A 21,652-nucleotide genomic window follows, 5' to 3' on the forward strand; every position below is an offset into this window, starting at 1 on the left:
TCTTCCAAACACTCTTCTTATTATACCATCCTAGTTACCTAGACATTCCTAGCTCTTGTCGGATGTGGTAGGGAATAGGATGTGATGAATAAAATGTCTGATCTTGAACAAGACGAGCTCAAGTAATGGAATAATTCCATAATAGCCAGTGCTATTTCAAGGATAATGAAGAAGTTAAAATCAAGGTAAGATCAGAAGCTAGAACAGAATCTAGAATGAAACTGAGATACGATATGATAGGAATAAATCAATACTGGAGGTAGAAACAATCCACTAAGTGGAAAATGAATATATTGTCCACTGTTAAAGCAAGGGGTAAAAATTTCCAACACAAACGGGTCAGGCTCAAATACAGTGGATCCGGAAACATTTTCTCAATAGTAATTAGTTCTTCTCCTGTGGGAGTTCAAATGGATGCAGAAAAATTTAAATACGACCAAGCGGGATAGGGACTCAATAAGTCTACCCTCATGACTACTCTAGCGATAATACGCGCGGTCCCGGTGAAAGTACCTCTATTGCGAAGTACAATTGGTCAATAGTATTATGCATCCCATGAGGTCTCCATACTACGTTCGTCCTTTTAAGGTCGTGTCTATAAATCGCGATGAAAACTCTAACTCTCGTCGTATTATCTCAACGGTTGGTTTCTCTGCTCCTCTTCTTCATCTTCTTCTCGGTTTATGTTCCTTCGGTTCCCTCTTCTTCTCGGAGGTATACTATAAAGGAAAAAGAGTTATATAACTATCGACTTCTAAACTAACCGTTCGTCATTACAAAATACAAATCCTCGTTTTTCATTTCACTTCTATATCTTATTTGTGATCTCAAAGTTCTCAAAACTCTCATCCAGTCTATTTCTCGTCTATCATCGTTCGTAATTCTCATCAATCTCTATTTCTCATTTATCATCAAGCCTCAACATCATCATCATTCTCAAAGCTCTGATAAAGATAGTGAAATTCACTAATCATCTACATCTCTGTATATATATATGGAAAATTGCCTCTCTCTCGAGGTCTTTTACAAAAGTAGGATCCTATGTACAAAGGTCCTAACACTAAAATGATGCTTTAACTATACAAGCATCATAGGTACTAAGCATCTATAGATCTATGCTATGTACACATACACACTATATTATGCCTCTCTACCTATATATATATACATATACGTATATATCAACTATGCATCTATACATATGTACGTGTCTACTAGATACACGTGATCGCTAGTCGTCGTCCTCTGAAATCCTGCTCGTCGCATCGTCAACCTCCATATCCTCACTCGGCTCCGTCTCCTCGCTCGGCTCCGACTCCTGACTCTCGTACTCGTCGATCAGTCGGTAGACACTATCGTCGCTCAGCTCATCCTCGACATCGGTGTCCATCATCGGACCATAAATTGGCACCTCGGGAACAAGTACCCATGTCTCGACTCCGTCGGTAGTAATATGACGCTGTAATGGCTGGGTCCGTCCGTGGCCAACCGTCATCTCTGGAGTTTCCTCATCCGGGTCCTCCTCATCACTGTCCAGGTGTACTGGCCGAGACCTTCCCTCCTGGGCGTCTCGGGACGATGAATATAAAATCGAGTGTATATACGTCTGAAAAGCCAAAGTGCCCAGCTCAGGCAACGGGGCAACCCTCGGATAAGGATAAAAGGGCACATATTGTATCTGAGGCTCAATAGAAACAATTGGCTACGCCGACTCAACAGGTGGCAATGGCAAAGGTGCCGTTGCCAGAGTCAAATCCCAAGGCGGTAACTCAGCGCTGGGAAAAGGAATAAGGGATCGAAACGCAAACGGGTCATGCTATACCACTGGAGAGTACGCCTCGAAAACCATCGGCTCTGAAACATCCAGCTCAAAAGGAACTGGAATCGGATCAGCTGGGGGTAGAGGGGCAATCGGAAATGGCTCCTCGGGAAGTGGGGGCACAACAACAAGCTCCCTTCCCTGGGCTGGTCCCTCAGACTCTCCATACGGCGGTGAAGGTGGCTCGCCATAAGCAAGGTAGCGGTGGCTCAACGTCGCGATGAAACCACGAAAATCGGTGCTCACCAACCGCCCTAACTCAGTCCTCCTGATATACTGCGGCACCAGCGAAGCCGCCCAGTCTCGCCACTCGGGTGGCAGCTGTGGAATCAGGCGAGTGATGGCCTCAGCCTCATCAATCCCATGGATACTAGCCTCCTACCAACGACGGTGGTAATGCGCTAGAAACTCTCCAAGAGTATCGCCCTCGCTATATCGTCGCTGTATCGCTGCCTCCTCTCGACTTCATCCTCGTTTGGTACGGTAGGGCATCGGCTATACTAGCCTCAACATCTCTCCTCGTATTCCACATCAACTGCCTCGTACCAGAATTCATCATCTCCAACAATTTCGTCATTAAAACAATACATGACTCATTAGTGAATCAAACTCAGCTCTCAACAGGAAAGCAACAAGAAACAACATCAACCTCTTACCTCGTTAAGCCGGAGGAGATGGGGTGCTGGGGTTTTGTTTCAAACTGACTCTCTCAAACTAGCCTAAGAATTCAAATTAGACTAGTACTCAATTTTAAAAAGATATCAGTAGTCAAAGGTTCAACTCAGTCAAGCAATAGACTCAGAGCAGATGACCTGCTCTGATACCACCCTGTCGCAGCCCGATTCCCGACACTAGTGATAGTGGGGTACGAGTATCGATACGACTATTTTTACAAGAATAAAAGATAAGAAGAATAGGTCGAACATCAAGCGGAAGCTCGCATTAAAGTATGCTAAGGAAAATCATCATAAATGACCCCAAGGGTAAAATCGTCAACGTCGTTATAACTTTTTAATTATCAGGAATTTCAAAATCAAAAACAAAACGGGTATCGCTCATTTTTCGTAAGGAATCACAATATGCAGAGTATCGCAGCAAAAGGTGAACCGATTATATGTATGAAGACATATAACCGTGAGTACATTGCTTAAATTCAAAGAAAATCAAAGTATATCAATCATCAAGACTTTATAGAAATACGATAAAGTAAATACATCCTTCAACAATTCCCCACCAGCACCAGACCAATCTCGCTCCTCGCTTAGCCTGCACATTTAGAAATACATGCAGGGCGTGAGTACATAATACTCAGTGGGCAAACGCCGAAAATCAAGAAAGGTGCTCATAGAGCTATAAGTTTGAAGCTTGCCACGTCTCAGCAATACACAGAAATAAGTTAGTATTAAATGAGTCTGTGCATGCAGTTTTCATAATCATGACATCATAAGTAAACGACTGCAGTCAAAGATCTCAACATGTATGTACCACATCTACAACTCATCATCATCAAAGGTACTGAGAAGTAGGCCTCCCTCTCAAGTACCGTGACCGGCCGACCCGAAGACGGCTCACAGTCACCTCTGTGCACAAAATCCCGCTTGTGGCAGGACCGAATTCGTCTCATCAGTAGAGGGTAACACACAAGCTCAACATCAAAAATTGGCAAGTCAAACAGTTCTCAAATATCATTTATCTCAAAACATTTGTTAATCTCATAACATCATTATATCATTAAATCATTTTAGAAAGCTCGGATAATATTTGTATACTCAAAATATTGCCCACCTGAAGTCCTTCGCTTATTCTGGAAAGAAATCAGGCAACTTACTTCTTCGTCTCGCTCGGGCCTTCATATGTCATCATCACATCGTCATCGTCATCGAAGGTTCATGTGATAAAACAAACCTTAGTCAGAAACTCAATTTCTAAATCCAATCTCTTCTTTACTCTAACTTCTCACTCAACGTCTATTTACCCATTAAAACTCGATCCCTAGGTATACTCGGCTTCTAAGGATTCACACGTCCCATTATCGACTTAACTCTCAACTTGGCTCAAAATCATAGCAATCAAGCATATAAGCAAGTATAAACACTTAAGCATATTAAAAACACACATAAACAAGTCAAAAACAAACTTTACTCTGCACTGACTCAACTTTAAAACCTCACCAGACTCTGTACAGAACTCTTCTGGGGTCGTAACTCATACCAAAAGAAACCTCGTCGAGTCTAGTTTCATTTAAAAAAAAGTAGGATCAAAAACGCCAAGTATTGTAGGAGATATGACTGTTTTACTACAGTCTACCATATTCGGCAATTTTTAGCAACCGAAAAGTTTGATTTTTGAAAAATAGTAAACGTTGTCAAAACGGTCTGAAATTTTGTGGGTACTTAGCTAGGACACTCAGGTCTCAACCATAAAAATTTGGGTTCCAGAATGCTAAGAAACGCTACTGGAAACGATGACTCTATTGGCTACTCACCGAACAATTCGGCAGAACGTAGCAGTTTTAGTTTTACATTTTATAAAAATAGCAAACGAAGTCCAAATGACTTGAAATTTTACCGGTGTGCTCAAGACTCTCAAATATACCTACCATAAACTTTTCAGGGCGTTTGGATATCAAGAACCCCTCTAAAACAGTAGGTCAGTGTGTCGTGATAAACTACTCCGAAACATACACACAAGCAAACATGCTCAACTCGACATTTAAACAAAGCAAACACATCCAAAACTCATTTTAAGCACTTGAAGCACTTAAAAACATTCAAAAACATCAAAATACTCGTAATACTCAATCTCGACTCTTTTCTTTCATCATCCACTCAAATCTCATAGAAAACACTTCAACGAACATATCTAACAAATTCCTTCTCAATTTCATGCTCGAAATTTCTCAAATACTCAAATATGATCATTTACATCATATAACTCATTATTCTCATATTTACTCTCTTTTTATCATAAAAACTATATTTATTACATTTTTATGAAAATCCATGTATCAACATAAAACTCTTAGCAAAACATGGATAAAATTCTCATAATGATCATAGAGCAAATTGACCTCATTTTATCAAGCATCAAACTCACCTCATACAAAACTCAAAACTCATACAAACTAAACTAAGCCAAAATTTTATTTAGCCTACTATAGACTTAATCAAAAATACAAAGACACTACTATCATGCTTAAAAACATATATCTCAAGCAAAATCACTTAAATAACACATAGACTAAAAAGTCCTAATTTTTTTACTAAACTAACTCTTTGAAATTTTTACGAACACATACAAATCTTTAATCTACTCATAGATCTTTCATTTTTAACCAATTATTCTCACATCAAAACCATCAATTTACATATAAGGGCATATATACACATATCCCTAATTTTAGTAAACTAACTCACATCAAAACTCCAATTGACATCATATACTCAAATTAATCCATCAATCATCATCATATACACCTCATAGACTCATTTATATCATCAATTTATCAATTAACTCATTAACTCAAAAGTTACCATTTTTGGGTAAACTAACTTCCATCAAAGTTTCACATCTCACGACACATATTTCACAACATATATCAAACATCAATACACATCACATAACTCTCATTTTTCACCCCCAAACAAGAAAAGAAAAAGAAAAATTTTGAAAGGGGTGAAGACCCACTTTTTCGAAAATTTGGAAAAGAAAAGGAGGGGTGATTTTCTTGCTCATCTTTCAAGAATACACTCACACAACATCTTTCAAACAAGATTTTAGGGAAAACATGGTTACTTACCCAAGTTCTTCACCAAAATTCTCACTTTCTCACTCTACTTTGGAGCTTCTTCTTCAAGGATTTTCTTGTTTAAAAGTGGATAGAATATGTTTAGGGAGGATATTAGAGTGATTTGAAGTGTTTGGTAATATTTTAGGAAGCTTCGAAGGTTTCCATCAATGGAGGAAAATGGTGGAATTGATAAATGGAGAAGATGAGTGTATGTGTGTTGGGAGAAAATGTGTGTGAGGGAGAGAGGGGTGATCGAAATTTTCAAGTGAGGGAGAGAGAAATTTAGCTTTGCAAGATTGAATTTGATCTTGCATATCTTAAGAAATATTTGGTAATTAATGCTCCTCTCTCTCTAATCTTTTCTCTCTCTCTCTCTAATCTTTTCTCTCTCTCTCTCTAATCTCTACATTCTCATCTCTACTCTCTCATTCTCTATACTCTCAATCTCTACTCTCTCAATTCCATACTTAGCAAAATTGAGACATATAACATATGGTATGGGAAATTAAATAAAGTGTGAAGGGTGATTAAATAAAAATCACAAAACTATGGTAAAGTCACTCATTAATAAAATACCATAGTATAATTATTCATGTGACCAAAATAATGATCATAGCACTATTATTAGTGCACTCACTCAATCATAAAATTCCTCTTCGTAGGAAAAATAATTAAAAAAAAAATATTATGCCCGGAAAAATTTTCATAAACCGGCATCATTCGATTTCTCGATAAAAATAACCCATACTTGCTTTGGAAACTCAATCAAAATTCCAAATGCTAAGGTTTCGAATAAAAATCATAATAACTCGGTCACAGTGACACACATCACGAAAATCACATAATCGATCAGTCACGTAATTTCACATAATGTCACATTAAAGCAGTCGGCAAAGCAAACAAACTAGACATCTCTCGGACCGACTCTTTTCATCAAGGTTCTCACTCTTTCTTCCTTGACTCTAGGTCAGACTCATTATACCTATTCTCTTTAATAGGTCAGTCAAACTCTGATAACTCGGGATCTGGTAAATCTATTCCCGGTAATCGGAAATAAAATCTCAACTCAATTCAATCAGCATCTCTATCTCAGCTCATTTTTCGAATCTCATCACTCTAACTCTATCCTCGGTTTAGTCACTCGTATCTCTATTTAAAAGACAATCTGTCTTATCTTGGTCATAAAAAAAAATAATCTCGCATCTCGACATCTCAGTTCTCTCAATAGTGTTAAGACACTATCTCACATCATAGGAAAAGTACGGGGTGTTACAGTGGGATAAGGAGCAGCTGCAGTAATCAGCCACCCTACTCTACAGCTACAACTACATCCCATCCCCATCTCTGCTACAGTAATCAGCCACCCTACCTCTGCAGCTACAACCACGCCCTATCAGCCACTCTACTGTTGTACTGCTCAATGATCACACAACCCCTACTTTAGTCTCACATTTCTGCTCCCAACACTTCACACTTCTCCTCCATCTTGCACCAGCGAATGCAAAGAGCAAAGGGGACTTGTTTGAATATTCTGCCAAGACTTCAAGGTAAATCCAGCCTCTAAATCCTCCATCTTCTCCATGTTTCCACCTGCAATTATTGAAGGAACAACAAATTTTAAATCGTTTCCGCCTTTCCAGTTCAGTTGATACATCCAACACTGAAGAAGGGTGAAGGAACCCTCATTCATTACTCTGACTCTACCAGAAAAAAAAAAAACTTGAAGAGATATTCCACAACACGTTCAATTCCAACAACAACCCAATTGTTTGAAAGCATTCAAGGTAATTTGCTATCTCAAGTATTCAATTCAGTTCGCATCCATATTTAGCATAATCATAGTTCATCTACCTCAAATAGCCATGAAATACTTTACAACAGGAGGATTTATATACTTCACATTCACAACCTGATGCATTCTAGAATAGCAAGTTGTAAGAACTTCCCCAAATCCTTAACAACTAGAAACTAGAGAAGAAGAAGAAAGTGGAACTTAGCTTTAGAAGGGAAGGGCCGACTGCCTCGTCCGGTGGGGACTGAGCGACGATAACCGTGACAGTGACGAACTCACACGACCTCATCGAGAACGACGACTACGGCGATTTCTGAACCAAAAGAGACGACTCGAGGTGGAGAGGAAGAAACCAGCCGGAACCATGGCCGAGCAGAGGCTCGTGCGCAGCAGCAGCAGCCGCTCAGCAGCAGCGATTGTCCCTTTTCCTAGACGACGACCGGCGCCGATTGAATCGCCGGATTCAGACGAAGATACGGCCGCGGCGCTGATTCCAGAGATAGGGCTCGACTGATTTCTGCGCGGAGAAAGAGAGAGGACGTCGTCGGGGTTCGACGCGTCGGCAGTCGACGCCGACCGGAGCAGGCGGCAGCTGAGTGGCCGGAGAAGGAGGAGCCGATCGATTTGAAGAAGAGCCGAGCGGCCGGCTTTGAGAGAGATCAGAGAGAGAAAAAGGCGAGAATTGAGTTTGGGGGAGAAGAGAGAGACCGAGAGCTTAGAGAGAGAGAGAGCTTGGGCTGTGATTTATTCTTTTACTTTGGGCTCCTATTTTAATTGTTTTGGGCCACTCTCATTATTTTTCTGTTGGGCCGAAATATTTGGAGAAGATGGGCTGATGTAATTTTTATGGTGGACTATTATTTCAAATCTCCATTTATAAATTGTTGGGCCGGTTATTGTTTCATTTGGGCCGATTTAATTATTTATTGGACTCAAATTTATTCTTACCAGCCCACATTTAATTAAAATATCTTTTGGACACTTCCGTGATTTTATTTATACAAGCTGCAGTACTTTAATTCCAGCCACTCCTGATTAATTAGTAGGCTATTTTATTGAGCCTCTAAATTAATGAGCTTATTACTATCTCCTTCGAGCCCAAATAATTTAAAGTGGACTGTTATCGTTTATTTCATTAAAGCCACTTGTTTTATTTAATTAATCGGCTACCTCATTTTGAGCCATTAATTAATTGAAGGTACTTAGTAATTATTTTCTTACTGTCAAGCCCGATAAATTCTTACGGGGTTACTTATGGGATGAACCGAGTCAGTTCCTTCTTTTTACCAAATACAAGAGCGAGATTATTTTATTTTACGAGTTAGAATGTTCCGATGGGGGAGAAAGAGTTATAGCTTTATTCGACCGCGATAAGCGAGAATTAGCTAAATTTATTAACGAGGATTTTATAGTAAAATTTCCCGACTATCACTCAGAAGATTAGTTCATGCATACCAGATTCATGCATGTTGAATTATGCATTCTCATTCTGAGAATTTTTCCCGAGTAAGTATCTTATGTATTTTCTCGAAATCAAGGTCAAGGTCGGGAATAACAGTCAATCAAGGAACCACTGAATCATAAAGATTTCATATCAGGTGGGTTTACTTTCATATATATCAAATGAGTTTAATGTTATGTTTGAACAGTTATTTCATTGCAAAATCATTGAACTGAAAATTATTTCAATTATTGTCTTGCCATAAATGTTTCAATGTTTGGTATGATATCTATCTGATGTGGCTTTGCCAGTTATTATGCAATCGAATTCGGGTCCTGAGCAGTTGATAGCTATCCTGCCAGGGCTAGTGTACACCAGTGACCGTGAGTCATCTAGCGGGTTGGCCGGTCAAGTGTTTGTGAGAGGTGTCCACCTCTCCGGCACACAGTTCCAGATATGATAGATTACAAGAGAACTTAGACTGATCAGGCGAACTTTAAGAATCACAAACGAATTTAGTGAGCTTGGGCCTATTTCACGGAAACTCCCTTGTTGCACTGTTAAGATGGCATGACAATTTGATTATTTCAATGAAAATTTCTATAGGCATATGTACCCACTGAGTACTTTTGTACTCAGCCCTGCATGTATTTCTAAATGTGCAGGTTGAGCAGTAGCCGGTGGTGATGAAGTGACGAGCAGGAAACCCCTTTTGTCTGAAGCCATATGTATTAAAGAACTCTTGAGTACATGTCTTCATACATGTAGTCAGAACCTTCTTCCGCTGCGTACTCAAAAGAATTTCATGTTATTTTAGCTAAGTCGGAGCTATCCGGACTTACTAGTTTGACTAAGTCATTACGACTCCAACTTTGTTGTAAATGTTCCCTTCGTTGTTAATGTTTAAGTATATTTCTTCGTCGTTTATTTCTTATTTGTTCATCCCCTTTCTATCCCGCTTCTTATCTCCAACCCTTGGTCATAGTTTCCCGGCTTAATTATCCTTAATTAAGACCAGTCGTGACAGAATGGTATCAGAGCAAATCATTTGCTCTGAACTCAATAGTTACCCAATTTCTCCCAGTATGATCCCTAATTTGAAAAGTCAGTCGACAAAAGCTCAACACTTCATCACGTCACCATGCTCAACAAAAGGAAGGCAACAGAAAGTTTTGAACGTTGAAGTTTATATTTCACCTTTATGCAAGTGTTTATTTTACTTATGCCTTTTTTGGAGAAGTTACTCAATGAACTTAGATGCGCTAAGGGTGCATGATCACGAATGTGAGCAGAATAGTATAAGCAAATTAGCAGGAACACTTTTGCTTTTCTTTGTAGATTGAGGTGATTAATAAGTTACAAGGGTTGTGAATCAAATGTGAAATCGACAAACAAATACAATGTGGAATAAAGAAAGGTGTCACGTACGAGGTAGTGACATGGGCATAGATCTTCGTTCGGATTATTCGCGCAAAGACGGAATACTGAATTAACTATTGCCTTAATTAGTATGTCTTGGACACTTCTCATGATAGTGAGAGTGCTACACATAGTTAGCTGAATCGTTCTACATCGGAGTCGCATTTTCGAAACCTTAGCTAGTACTAGTTATCATGATAGAGACTACGTGATGAATACCCAAGTCTAATGTTAAACCCCTACTGCTCCACACCAGCCTAGAGCCACTACGGTCTAGATTCGTACAGGTGACGATCCTAACAGCGGGGTCACAGAGAAGTTAGTCCACCCGACCATCGTTGCCCAAGCCGCGGACAGAGGGGAAGATGAGTTACACCCATGTAGTGGAGACATAGGGAATGATCCGGAAGAGGACTCGGAGAAAGAGGACCCCGAGGAGGACATACCTGCTACTCCAACTAGCGGCTAGGCTCTGACTCAGGGATCTTATACTTAACCCTCGTAGATAGGGCCTTATGTACCTAGTAGGTTGTTGTGTAATTATTCCAGAAGCATATATAGTTCTGATGTTTTTATACGCCTTATGATGGCATAGTCTTTTGTGTAGTAATAGTACGGAGACGTAAGATGTTGAGGCGTTCCGTGAACTGAGTACTTTTGTGATAGCTTAACCAGATAGCCAGTACATCATGTGTTGTACTTGGATGGATTCATAAATCTAGATCTTTATGATGATGTAAAGTCCTCACTGAGGCAATTTTCCTATGTTATAAAGCGACCTTACCGGTCTTTCGCGACGAGTCGCCCACCAATGTTACTTTATATGTTTTGCCTATGTTTAAGGATGAACGGAATATGAGAAGTTGCACAGAACAATAAGAATAATAGTGTACCATGATATGCTTGCACTGACATTGTGATTCTAACCCAATAGAATGCCACCAAAACGAGAACGTCCAATAGGAGGGGGAAGGATTCCCCGAAATGAGGATAGAGGCCTGGAAGCAGGTCCATAACCAGAAATAGTTCCACCACCTGTTCAGCCAGAACGACGAATTGAGGAATTATTCCTGCGATAGAACTCACCTACCTTTAACGGAATAGGGGACCCGGCAGAAGCTGAGGCTTGGATACGCGTTATTGAGCGCATCTTCAACTTTTTACGCTGCACTAACCAAGAGCGCCTGGCTTGCATGCTTTTTTTTTTAGCTAACTGGATCAGCTGATTTCTAGTGGGAAGCAAGAAGAAAAACGATGACAAATGAACAATTGGAAAATTTGATTTGGGAGCAATTCAAGGCGAGTATATATGACAAGTACATACCCAAGAGCTATCGCAAGAAAAAGGAAGCCGAATTTTACAACCTGAAATAAGAAAGGATGTCGGTAACACAATACGACAGAATGTTCTGCGATATGCCTAGGTATGCACCGGAGCAGGTTGACACGGATGAAAAGATGGCTGAGAAATTCTGTGCCGGTCTGAGGCACAAGATTAGGATGGCTTTGGCAAGCTACGAAGGATTGTCCTATACTGAGTCGCTCAGTTGAGCGTTAGATATTGAAGCGGCAATGCCGGGAGAAAGACTAGCAACAGCAACTGCACCCGCACCGCCGCCTAACCGGAATCATGACCAGAATTTCAAAGGAAATAGGAAATGAGACAACAATAACCCTGGCCAAGCCGAGAGGAGGCCATGGCAGGGACAGACCTTCCAGTCACCAAGATATGGGAACCAAAATGTGCAAAGACAGACGGGAGGTAATCAGCAAAGAACTCCACCTTGTCCCAGGTGTAACAAGAATCATGGGGGAATCTGTAAGGCTGGTAGTGATGGCTGCAATATCTGCCACTAGAAGGGACACTACGCGAAGTAGTGCCCGAACAAGCAGTATAGAACAAGTTCAAAGCCGAACATACCTATTCAAGCTCCACACCTGCGAGCAATCCAAGCTCTACCCCAACCACACCTTGGACAACCACAATAGAATCAACAGCCACAGCATCAGCAGTTGCAATATTAACGCCCACAACAGTATCAACCTCAACAGCAACAACCGTTTCAGCAATAGCCTCGACAACCACCACAGTAACAGCAGAAGCAGCATGGATGACCTCGTCATGCTAGAGCTTATGCGATGAGACAAAAGCAGCCCGAGAACAACCAGGGTAACCTGGCAGGTATGGGCATGCTGCACAATACTCCCGTTGTACTTTTTTTTGATACGGGCGCATCGCATACTTTCATTGCAAGTGCATGTGTTGATGCATTAAGACTTAAGACGGGAAGAGCCAATCAGAAGTTGAGTTTATTGTCACCAATAGGAGGGATGACGACAGTAGATCATGTGTGCTTGAACCTGGAACTGAACATAGGGTCACTCAAGATTGTAGTGAACAACTCGTAGGTTATACCGATGAGAGACGTGGATATAATCCTAGGAATGGATTGGCTAGCTGAAAACCACACCACCATCTTGTGCAATGAAAGACGGATATCTTTTTGACCCCAGGGAGGGAGCCGACACATTTCCACGAGATTGGCATGGAAAGGAAAAAAGTGATCATCTCCGCTCTACAAGCAACAAAAATCATGAAGAAATGACACCCGGCCTACCTCGTGTATTTTCACGGAGCGCAAGGAACTAAGAAGAACATAGAAGATGTAGCAATCGTGTGAGACTTCTCAGACGTATTTTCAGAGATCTTAACAGGACCACCACCAGATAGACAAATCGAGTTTACCATTGATTTGGAGCCCGGGTCAGCTCTCATTTCCAGGGCACCATACCGGATGGCTCCCAAAGAATTGGAAAAGCTCAAGATACAACTGCAAGAACTTTTGGATCTTGGATTTATTAGGTCAAATGTATCGCCTTGGGGCGTACCCATACTTTTCGTGAAGAAAAAGAATGGCACGTTACGAATGTGCATAGACTACAGAGAGTTGAATAAAGTAACACTCAAGAACAAGTATCCCTTGCCAAGGATAGACGACCTCTTTGACCAGATCAAAGGGGCAAGTGTGTTTTCAAAGATTGATTTGCGATCGGGTTATCATTAGTTGAAGATTCGTCCAGAAGACGTACCCAAGATGGCCTTTCGAACTAGATATGGCCACTATGAGTTTGTGGTTGTGCCATTTGGGCTAATCAATGCACCAGCCGTATTCATGGACCTCATGAATCGAGTTTTTCATCCATACTTAGACAATTTGTCTTAGTAATCATCGACGACATCTTGGTATACTCAAAGAACGAGAAAGACCATGAGGAATATTTGAGAATTATCCTAGCGTTGAGGATGGAGCATCTTTACGCCAAGTTCAACAAGTGTGAGTTTTGGCTCAACGAAGTCACGTTCTTAGGGCATTTTATGTCATCAGAAGGGATCAAAGTGGACCCTGAGAAAGTACAAGCAGTGCGAGATTGGAGATCGCCGACTAACCCCAATGAGATAAGGAGTTTGTTGGGATTAGCAGGATACTATCAGAGGTTCATAGAAGGATTTTCCAAAATCGCAAGACCAATAACGCAACTACTCAGAAAAGAGATAAAGTATTCTTGTACAAAAGAGTGCGAGAAAAGCTTCCAAGAACTCAAAGAAAAGTTGACTACCGCACCAGTGTTAGCCGTTCCAACAGCTGACAAGGACTTTGTGATCTACACCGACGCGCGTTCAATAATAGACTTGGTTGCGTGCTAATGCAAGAAGGAAAGGTGATAGCATACGTATCACGGCAGCTTAGGCCACATAAACTTAACTACCCAACTCATGATCGGGAATTAGCCGCAGGGTACACGCACTGAAGATTTGGAGACACCACCTATATGGAGTTAGGTGTGAGATATTCACAGACCACAAAAAAAAAAAAAAAACTTGAAATACTTTTTCAAGCAGAAGGATCTCAACATGAGACAGAGGAGATGACTCGAATTAGTGAGGGATTATGACTGCGGTATTAACTACCACCCGGGTAAGGCCAATGTAGTAGCTGATGCATTGAGCCGTAAGACTCAATCTAGGTTGGGATATCTCGTCACCCAAAGGAATGAGCTCATCGAGGAGTTTGGAAAAATGAGCATAGAAGTGGTTAAACCACCAGGAATGATAGCAAGCGTTGTTGCAACGATACCCAACTTGAGGAAAATGATAATAGAAGCACAAAGAAAGGACAAGAAAATGGAAAAGCTTCGAGAAGCAATAAGGAAAGGAGACCTCAAGAACTATAGGAAAGCATCGGATAATGTTATCTTCTTTGAGGAAAGAATATGTATTCCCCACGACGAGGAGCTTAAAGATAAAATCATGAGTAAAGCTCACGATACCCCTTATACTGCCCACCCAGGCAGCACTAAGATGTACCAAGATTTGAAGAAGTATTTTTGGTGGGAAGGTATGAAACGAAACATAGCATCATTTGTAGAGAGGTGCCTAGCTTGCCAGCAAGTGAAGGCTTTACACCAAAGGCCATATGGAAAGTTGCAACCTTTAGAAATTCCGGAATGGAAGTGGGAACACATTGCAATGGATTTTGTGACTAGTTTGCCCAGAACAATTAAAGGAAACACTGCAATTTGGGTAATAGTGGATCGACTCACGAAGTGTGCCCATTTTATACCGATACCGATCACATATGGATCAGATAAGCTAGCCCAGTTGTATGTCAATGAGATTGTACGCTTACACGGTATACCCGTGTCGATCACATCTGATCGAGACTCAAAGTTCACATTTAGATTTTGGATGAGCTTACAAAAAGAGTTAGGCATGAGACTGAATTTTAGCACCGCCTTCCACCCACAGACAGACGGGCAGTCTGAAAGGACATTTCAGACCTTCGAAGACATATTAAGAACAGTGGTGTTAGACAGGGGTAGAAGTTGGGAAGCAGTGTTGCCATTGATCGAAGTTGCCTATAATAACAGTTACCAGGCGACCATCGATATGGCACCATATGAGGCTTTGTATGGAAGAAAATGTAGATCACCGCTTTATTGGGATGAAGTGGGTGAAAGGAAAATTTTAGGACCGGATGCGGTCAGTGAGATGATTGAGATAGTTCGCCAGATTTGAGGCCGAATAAAGGAGGCGCAAGATAGACAGAAATCTTACGCTGATGCACGCCGAACCGAGTTACAGTTTGAATTAGGAGACAAGGTCTTCCTGAAAGTATCTCCCTCCAAGGGGATAACTAGGTTTGGTGTCAAAGGAAAGCTTAGACCCCGGTTTGTAGGACCATATGAAATCCTAGAGAAGATAGGTCCAGTAGCTTACAGGTTGGCGTTACCGCCAATCTTTGGAAACATTCATAATGTCTTCCATGTGTCACAACTTAGGAAATACGATTTCGATCCGAATCATGTGATCCACCAAGAAGAGATGATTCTTAGCCCAGATTTGAGCTATGAAGAAAGACCCGAAGCCATTCTGGATCGAAAAGTGCAACAACTCAGAAATAAGACAATCACATCAGTGAAAGTCTTATGGAGACACCACGAATAAGAAGAAGCTACGTGGGAACTTGAAGACAAGGTGAAGGAGAAATATCCCGAATTGTCTTAGCAGAATTTTTGCAAATTTCGGGACGAAATTTTTGTTAAGAGGGGTAGTATGTAATGACCCGCTCTTTTTTTTATTTATCTAAATCTAGTAGCGCGATAGTTAATGTCGCATCTTTCAGTAAATGGAGCCCAGTTGCCATTTTTATATGAATTCAACTTATAAACCTGAATTATTATTAACAGAGACGGAGCTATTACTTTTGCTTTATGCTTTTGTAACGCGTGATATAAATCGCGACGAGAATTATTGAAGTATTCAATAAGTAGTATTTCAAGTTTATAACTGACTTAGAGAAGTCATGTTATTTATTAATCAAGATGCAGCTATAGTTATACTTTGTTGAAACCAGAGTCGTGAAATTATTTACGACTGCAAAGCAGATTAAATCCACGGATTTAATTTAAGTTAGTATGTTACAAATTGTTGATTTTAGCAAGGCAAGGAGACTAATATCGAGATACGAGATTTATTAGTGTATTCAGTATATTAGCAAAACTCGAATCTTTCATTACGAATATAGAATTACATAGACCGAGATTTAATTTCTTCTATCTTACAAGCTCTACTTCCACAACCTATAGTTATCAAATCCCTACTTCTACCTTCCACCTAGTCAACACCAAAGAAAAGAAACTGCAGCAATAAAAAGAATAGAAAAAGGGGGAAAGGGACGTGGGATAAGGAGCAGCTGCAGTAATCAGCCACCCTACTCTACAACTACAACTACATCCCATCCCCATCTCTGCTACAGTAATCAGCCACCCTACCTCTGCAGCTACAACCACGCCCTATCAGCCACTCTACTGTTGTACTGCTCAATGATCACACAACCCCTACTTTAGTCTCACATTTCTGCTCCCAACACTTCACACTTCTCCTCCATCTTGCACCAGCGAATGCAAAGAGCAAAGGGGACTTGTTTGAATATTCTGCCAAGACTTCAAGGTAAATCCAGCCTCTAAATCCTCCATCTTCTCCATGTTTCCACCTGCAATTATTGAAGGAACAACAAATTTTAAATCGTTTCCGCCTTTCCAGTTCAGTTGATACATCCAACACTGAAGAAGGGTGAAGGAACCCTCATTCATTACTCTGACTCTACCAGAAAAAAAAAAAAAAAAAACTTGAAGAGATATTCCACAACACGTTCAATTCCAACAACAACCCAATTGTTTGAAAGCATTCAAGGTAATTTGCTATCTCAAGTATTCAATTCAGTTCGCATCCATATTTAGCATAATCATAGTTCATCTACCTCAAATAGCCATGAAATACTTTACAACAGGAGGATTTATATACTTCACATTCACAACCTGATGCATTCTAGAATAGCAAGTTGTAAGAACTTCCCCAAATCCTTAACAACTAGAAACTAGAGAAGAAGAAGAAAGTGGAACTTAGCTTTAGAAGGGAAGGGCCGACTGCCTCGTCCGGTGGGGACTGAGCGACGATAACCGTGACAGTGACGAACTCACACGACCTCATCGAGAACGACGACTACGGCGATTTCTGAACCAAAAGAGACGACTCGAGGTGGAGAGGAAGAAACCAGCCGGAACCATGGCCGAGCAGAGGCTCGTGCGCAGCAGCAGCAGCCGCTCAGCAGCAGCGATTGTCCCTTTTCCTAGACGACGATCGGCGCCGATTGAATCGCCGGATTCAGACGAAGATACGGCCGCGGCGCTGATTCCAGAGATAGGGCTCGACTGATTTCTGCGCGGAGAAAGAGAGAGGACGTCGTCGGGGTTCGACGCATCGGCAGTCGACGCCGACCGGAGCAGGCGGCAGCTGAGTGGCCGGAGAAGGAGGAGCCGATCGATTTGAAGAAGAGCCGAGCGGCCGGCTTTGAGAGAGATCAGAGAGAGAAAAAGGCGAGAATTGAGTTTGGGGGAGAAGAGAGAGACCGAGAGCTTAGAGAGAGAGAGAGCTTGGGCTGTGATTTATTCTTTTACTTTGGGCTCCTATTTTAATTGTTTTGGGCCACTCTCATTATTTTTCTGTTGGGCCGAAATATTTGGAGAAGATGGGCTGATGTAATTTTTATGGTGGACTATTATTTCAAATCTCCATTTATAAATTGTTGGGCCGGTTATTGTTTCATTTGGGCCGATTTAATTATTTATTGGACTCAAATTTATTCTTACCAGCCCACATTTAATTAAAATATCTTTTGGACACTTCCGTGATTTTATTTATACAAGCTGCAGTACTTTAATTCCAGCCACTCCTGATTAATTAGTAGGCTATTTTATTGAGCCTCTAAATTAATGAGCTTATTACTATCTCCTTCGAGCCCAAATAATTTAAAGTGGACTGTTATCGTTTATTTCATTAAAGCCACTTGTTTTATTTAATTAATCGGCTACCTCATTTTGAGCCATTAATTAATTGAAGTTACTTAGTAATTATTTTCTTACTGTCAAGCCCGATAAATTCTTACGGGGTTACTTATGGGATGAACCGAGTCAGTTCCTTCTTTTTACCAAATACGAGAGCGAGATTATTTTATTTTACGAGTTAGAATGTTCCGATGGGGGAGAAAGAGTTATAGCTTTATTCGACCGCGATAAGCGAGAATTAGCTAAATTTATTAACGAGGATTTTATAGTAAAATTTCCCGACTATCGCTCAGAAGATTAGTTCATGCATACCAGATTCATGCATGTTGAATTATGCATTCTCATTCTGAGAATTTTTCCCGAGTAAGTATCTTATGTATTTTCTCGAAATCAAGGTCAAGGTCGGGAATAACAGTCAATCAAGGAACCACTGAATCATAAAGATTTCATATCAGGTGGGTTTACTTTCATATATATCAAATGAGTTTAATGTTATGTTTGAACAGTTATTTCATTGCAAAATCATTGAACTGAAAATTATTTCAATTATTGTCTTGCCATAAATGTTTCAATGTTTGGTATGATATCTATCTGATGTGGCTTTGCCAGTTATTATGCAATCGAATTCGGGTCCTGAGCAGTTGATAGCTATCCTGCCAGGGCTAGTGTACACCAGTGACCGTGAGTCATCTAGCGGGTTGGCCGGTCAAGTGTTTGTGAGAGGTGGCCACCTCTCCGGCACACAGTTCCAGATATGATAGATTACAAGAGAACTTAGACTGATCAGTCGAACTTTAAGAATCACAAACGAATTTAGTGAGCTTGGGCCTATTTCACGGAAACTCCCTTGTTGCACTGTTAAGATGGCATGACAATTTGATTATTTCAATGAAAATTTCTATAGGCATATGTACCCACTGAGTACTTTTGTACTCAGCCCTGCATGTATTTCTAAATGTGCAGGTTGAGCAGTAGCCGGTGGTGATGAAGTGACGAGCAGGAAACCCCTTTTGTCTGAAGCCATATGTATTAAAGAACTCTTGAGTACATGTCTTCATACATGTAGTCAGAACCTTCTTCCGCTGCGTACTCAAAAGAATTTCATGTTATTTTAGCTAAGTCGGAGCTATCCGGACTTACTAGTTTGACTAAGTCATTACGACTCCAACTTTGTTGTAAATGTTCCCTTCGTTGTTAATGTTTAAGTATATTTCTTCGTCGTTTATTTCTTATTCGTTCATCCCCTTTCTATCCCGCTTCTTATCTCCAACCCTTGGTCATAGTTTCCCGGCTTAATTATCCTTAATTAAGACCAGTCGTGACACGATGCCATACGCAAAAAGGAAGAGACTCATAAAATGGCAGAGGCAAATAGAACTTTTGCACATTTTCGTTAATCCATGAACAGGATCCATACATCTCGATCGGAAAAGAATCAAGAGAAAAAGAAAGAATCGGAATGGATCGATAGATTTCTTGAAACAAACGAAAAGGAAACGAAAGATGAAACATAAATCATGGATCAACTAAGCCCTCCCAGGGACTTTCTTAAAGAGGAACCTCATGTAAATACCATGGAATAAGGTTTGATCTTGATCCTATTCCATTCCAAAAATGGAAAGTTCGACACAATTGGGATTTTTTTTGGAAATTGGATGCAGTTACTAATTCATGATCTAGCATGTACAGAATGAAAACTTCATTCTCGATTCTACGAGAATTTTTATGAAAGCCTTTCATTTGCTTCTCTTCGATGGAAGTTTGATTTTCCCAGAATGTATCCTAATTTTTGGCCTAATTCTTCTTCTGATGATCGATTCAACCTCTGATCAAAAAGATATACCTTGGTTATATTTCATCTCTTCAACAAGTTTAGTAATGAGCATAACGACCCTATTGTTCCGATGGAGATAACACTACAAGAATTCAACTCATAGACAACACGATATAGACAACAAGCTTCAAAACCTGTTGTCTAATATGACTATAGACAACGGTTTTCCAAAACCATTGTCTATTTATGGCGGTCATAGACAACCCGTCTGAAAATCGCTGTCTATCATGACTATAGACAACGGTTTTTGGAGCCGTTGTCTATGACCGCCTTAAATAGACAACGGTTCTCCAAAAACCGTTGTCTATAGTCATGATAGACAATGAATATATTTTATATTTATTTTCAAATATCAAAACCCGCAACCTAGATACACAAAAAAACATGAAGTGAGTGAACACAAAATTGAAAAGCGGCGCCCCTATCCCCTCCACCCAGCTCTGCCGCCGCACAACCCTAGCCTCCCTCACTCGGCGACCACCTCCCTCCACTCCGGCGCGGTCGCGCGGCACCTCCTCGCTCCTCCCTCCACCCTGGCGCGACGCCTCCCTGCCAGAGACGACAACCTCCGTAGTCCCTCCACCCCTGCGCCCATCCGCCTCCGTCCACCCCGGCGCGGCACTGCTCAGATTCTCCTCCTCCGGCGCGGCGCTAAATGCGATTGGTGCCTCTTTTTATTTTGTGGTGAAATTCAAATTTCAGATTTTAGTTTGAATTCCAATATAATAACAAATTCCAGATTTTAGTTTAACCCTAATGCCCTAATTTGATCTCATCCAAATTTCTTCAATTGCCATGGAAGATCTCCCCCCGCCTCTTCTCCTCGAGATCCTCGGCCGCCTTTCCGACTCCACCGACGTCGCCCGCTGCCGCGTCGCTTCCCGCGCACTCAACTCCGTCACGTCGGAGATCCGGTCCGTCCACCTCTACTGCTCCCGCCTCCACTACGCCAAGTCTCGATCCCCTTTCACCCAGTCCTCCATCACGCCTTTCAAGCAAGTTTTCTGCAGATTGATATCCGAGTTGCACGTTGTGGAGCGCGTCTTCGTCGGCGTCGAGAAATATGAAGTCTGTTGATTCTTCTATGAGTTCTGGCTCACAAGTTGTTCCAGTTGCTCTAAGCAAGGTAAAAATTACCGGCTATCTCTGACTTATACAATGGAATACTCGTTTAGGCATTTCATCGAGCATGTAGCAGGCTTATAGTTTCGTAGAGGCGTTGTTTTATGGCTTCTCTTCGAGTGGGGATTCGGAACTAACCCAGAATAATGCATCATTCCCTCGAGGTTTAATTATGGGTTCTTTTTTACAAGGTTTATCTGCAAAATTGGTTGCTTAGTTATAGAAGAGTTAAGCTTTTAGCTGACTGATTCATTGTTAATGTGCAATTTCAATAATTCCACTGCTATTATATGAACTTGAAATCTTGAACGATTTCTTTTATGTATTCATTGGTTTTTTTGTTTTCAATCATTGGTTAATTATGCCTAGGAGTGAGAGAAAAGTGGTGGTTTCACAGGTTTTTGATCTTAAAGTTAATGGGGTGGCTTTGAGATTGTTACCCGAGGCTTCCCAGATAAAGAACGCATTGCAGGTTAGTCTTGCCAGTATGCTTATATTTTTTCTTTTTTCAAGGATGACAAATTATATAT

At 40.9% G+C, this 21,652-nt stretch overlaps 1 protein-coding gene across 2 annotated transcripts in view; it reads left to right on the forward strand.

The window, feature by feature from the left end:
- The first annotated feature begins 20,365 nt into the window (after positions 1-20,365).
- Positions 20,366-21,652, forward strand: part of LOC130987021 (protein TIC 22-like, chloroplastic) — a 2,325-nt gene continuing 1,038 nt past the window's right edge. The window contains exons 1-3 of one of the 2 annotated variants that reach the window (XR_009089538.1): positions 20,366-20,684; positions 20,803-21,126; positions 21,520-21,594. Coding sequence is in view for 1 of the 2 variants with exons in the window: in XM_057910581.1 (XP_057766564.1) it covers positions 21,064-21,126; positions 21,520-21,594 (138 nt within the window). In the remaining variant the exon portion in view is untranslated. Of the gene's footprint in view, positions 21,127-21,519; positions 21,595-21,652 lie in introns of both variants that reach the window. The other variant, XM_057910581.1, reaches the window with a different exon arrangement.

Source organism: Salvia miltiorrhiza, chromosome 5, assembly GCF_028751815.1.
Source record: "Salvia miltiorrhiza cultivar Shanhuang (shh) chromosome 5, IMPLAD_Smil_shh, whole genome shotgun sequence".
NCBI classification, from domain to species: domain Eukaryota; kingdom Viridiplantae; phylum Streptophyta; class Magnoliopsida; order Lamiales; family Lamiaceae; genus Salvia; species Salvia miltiorrhiza.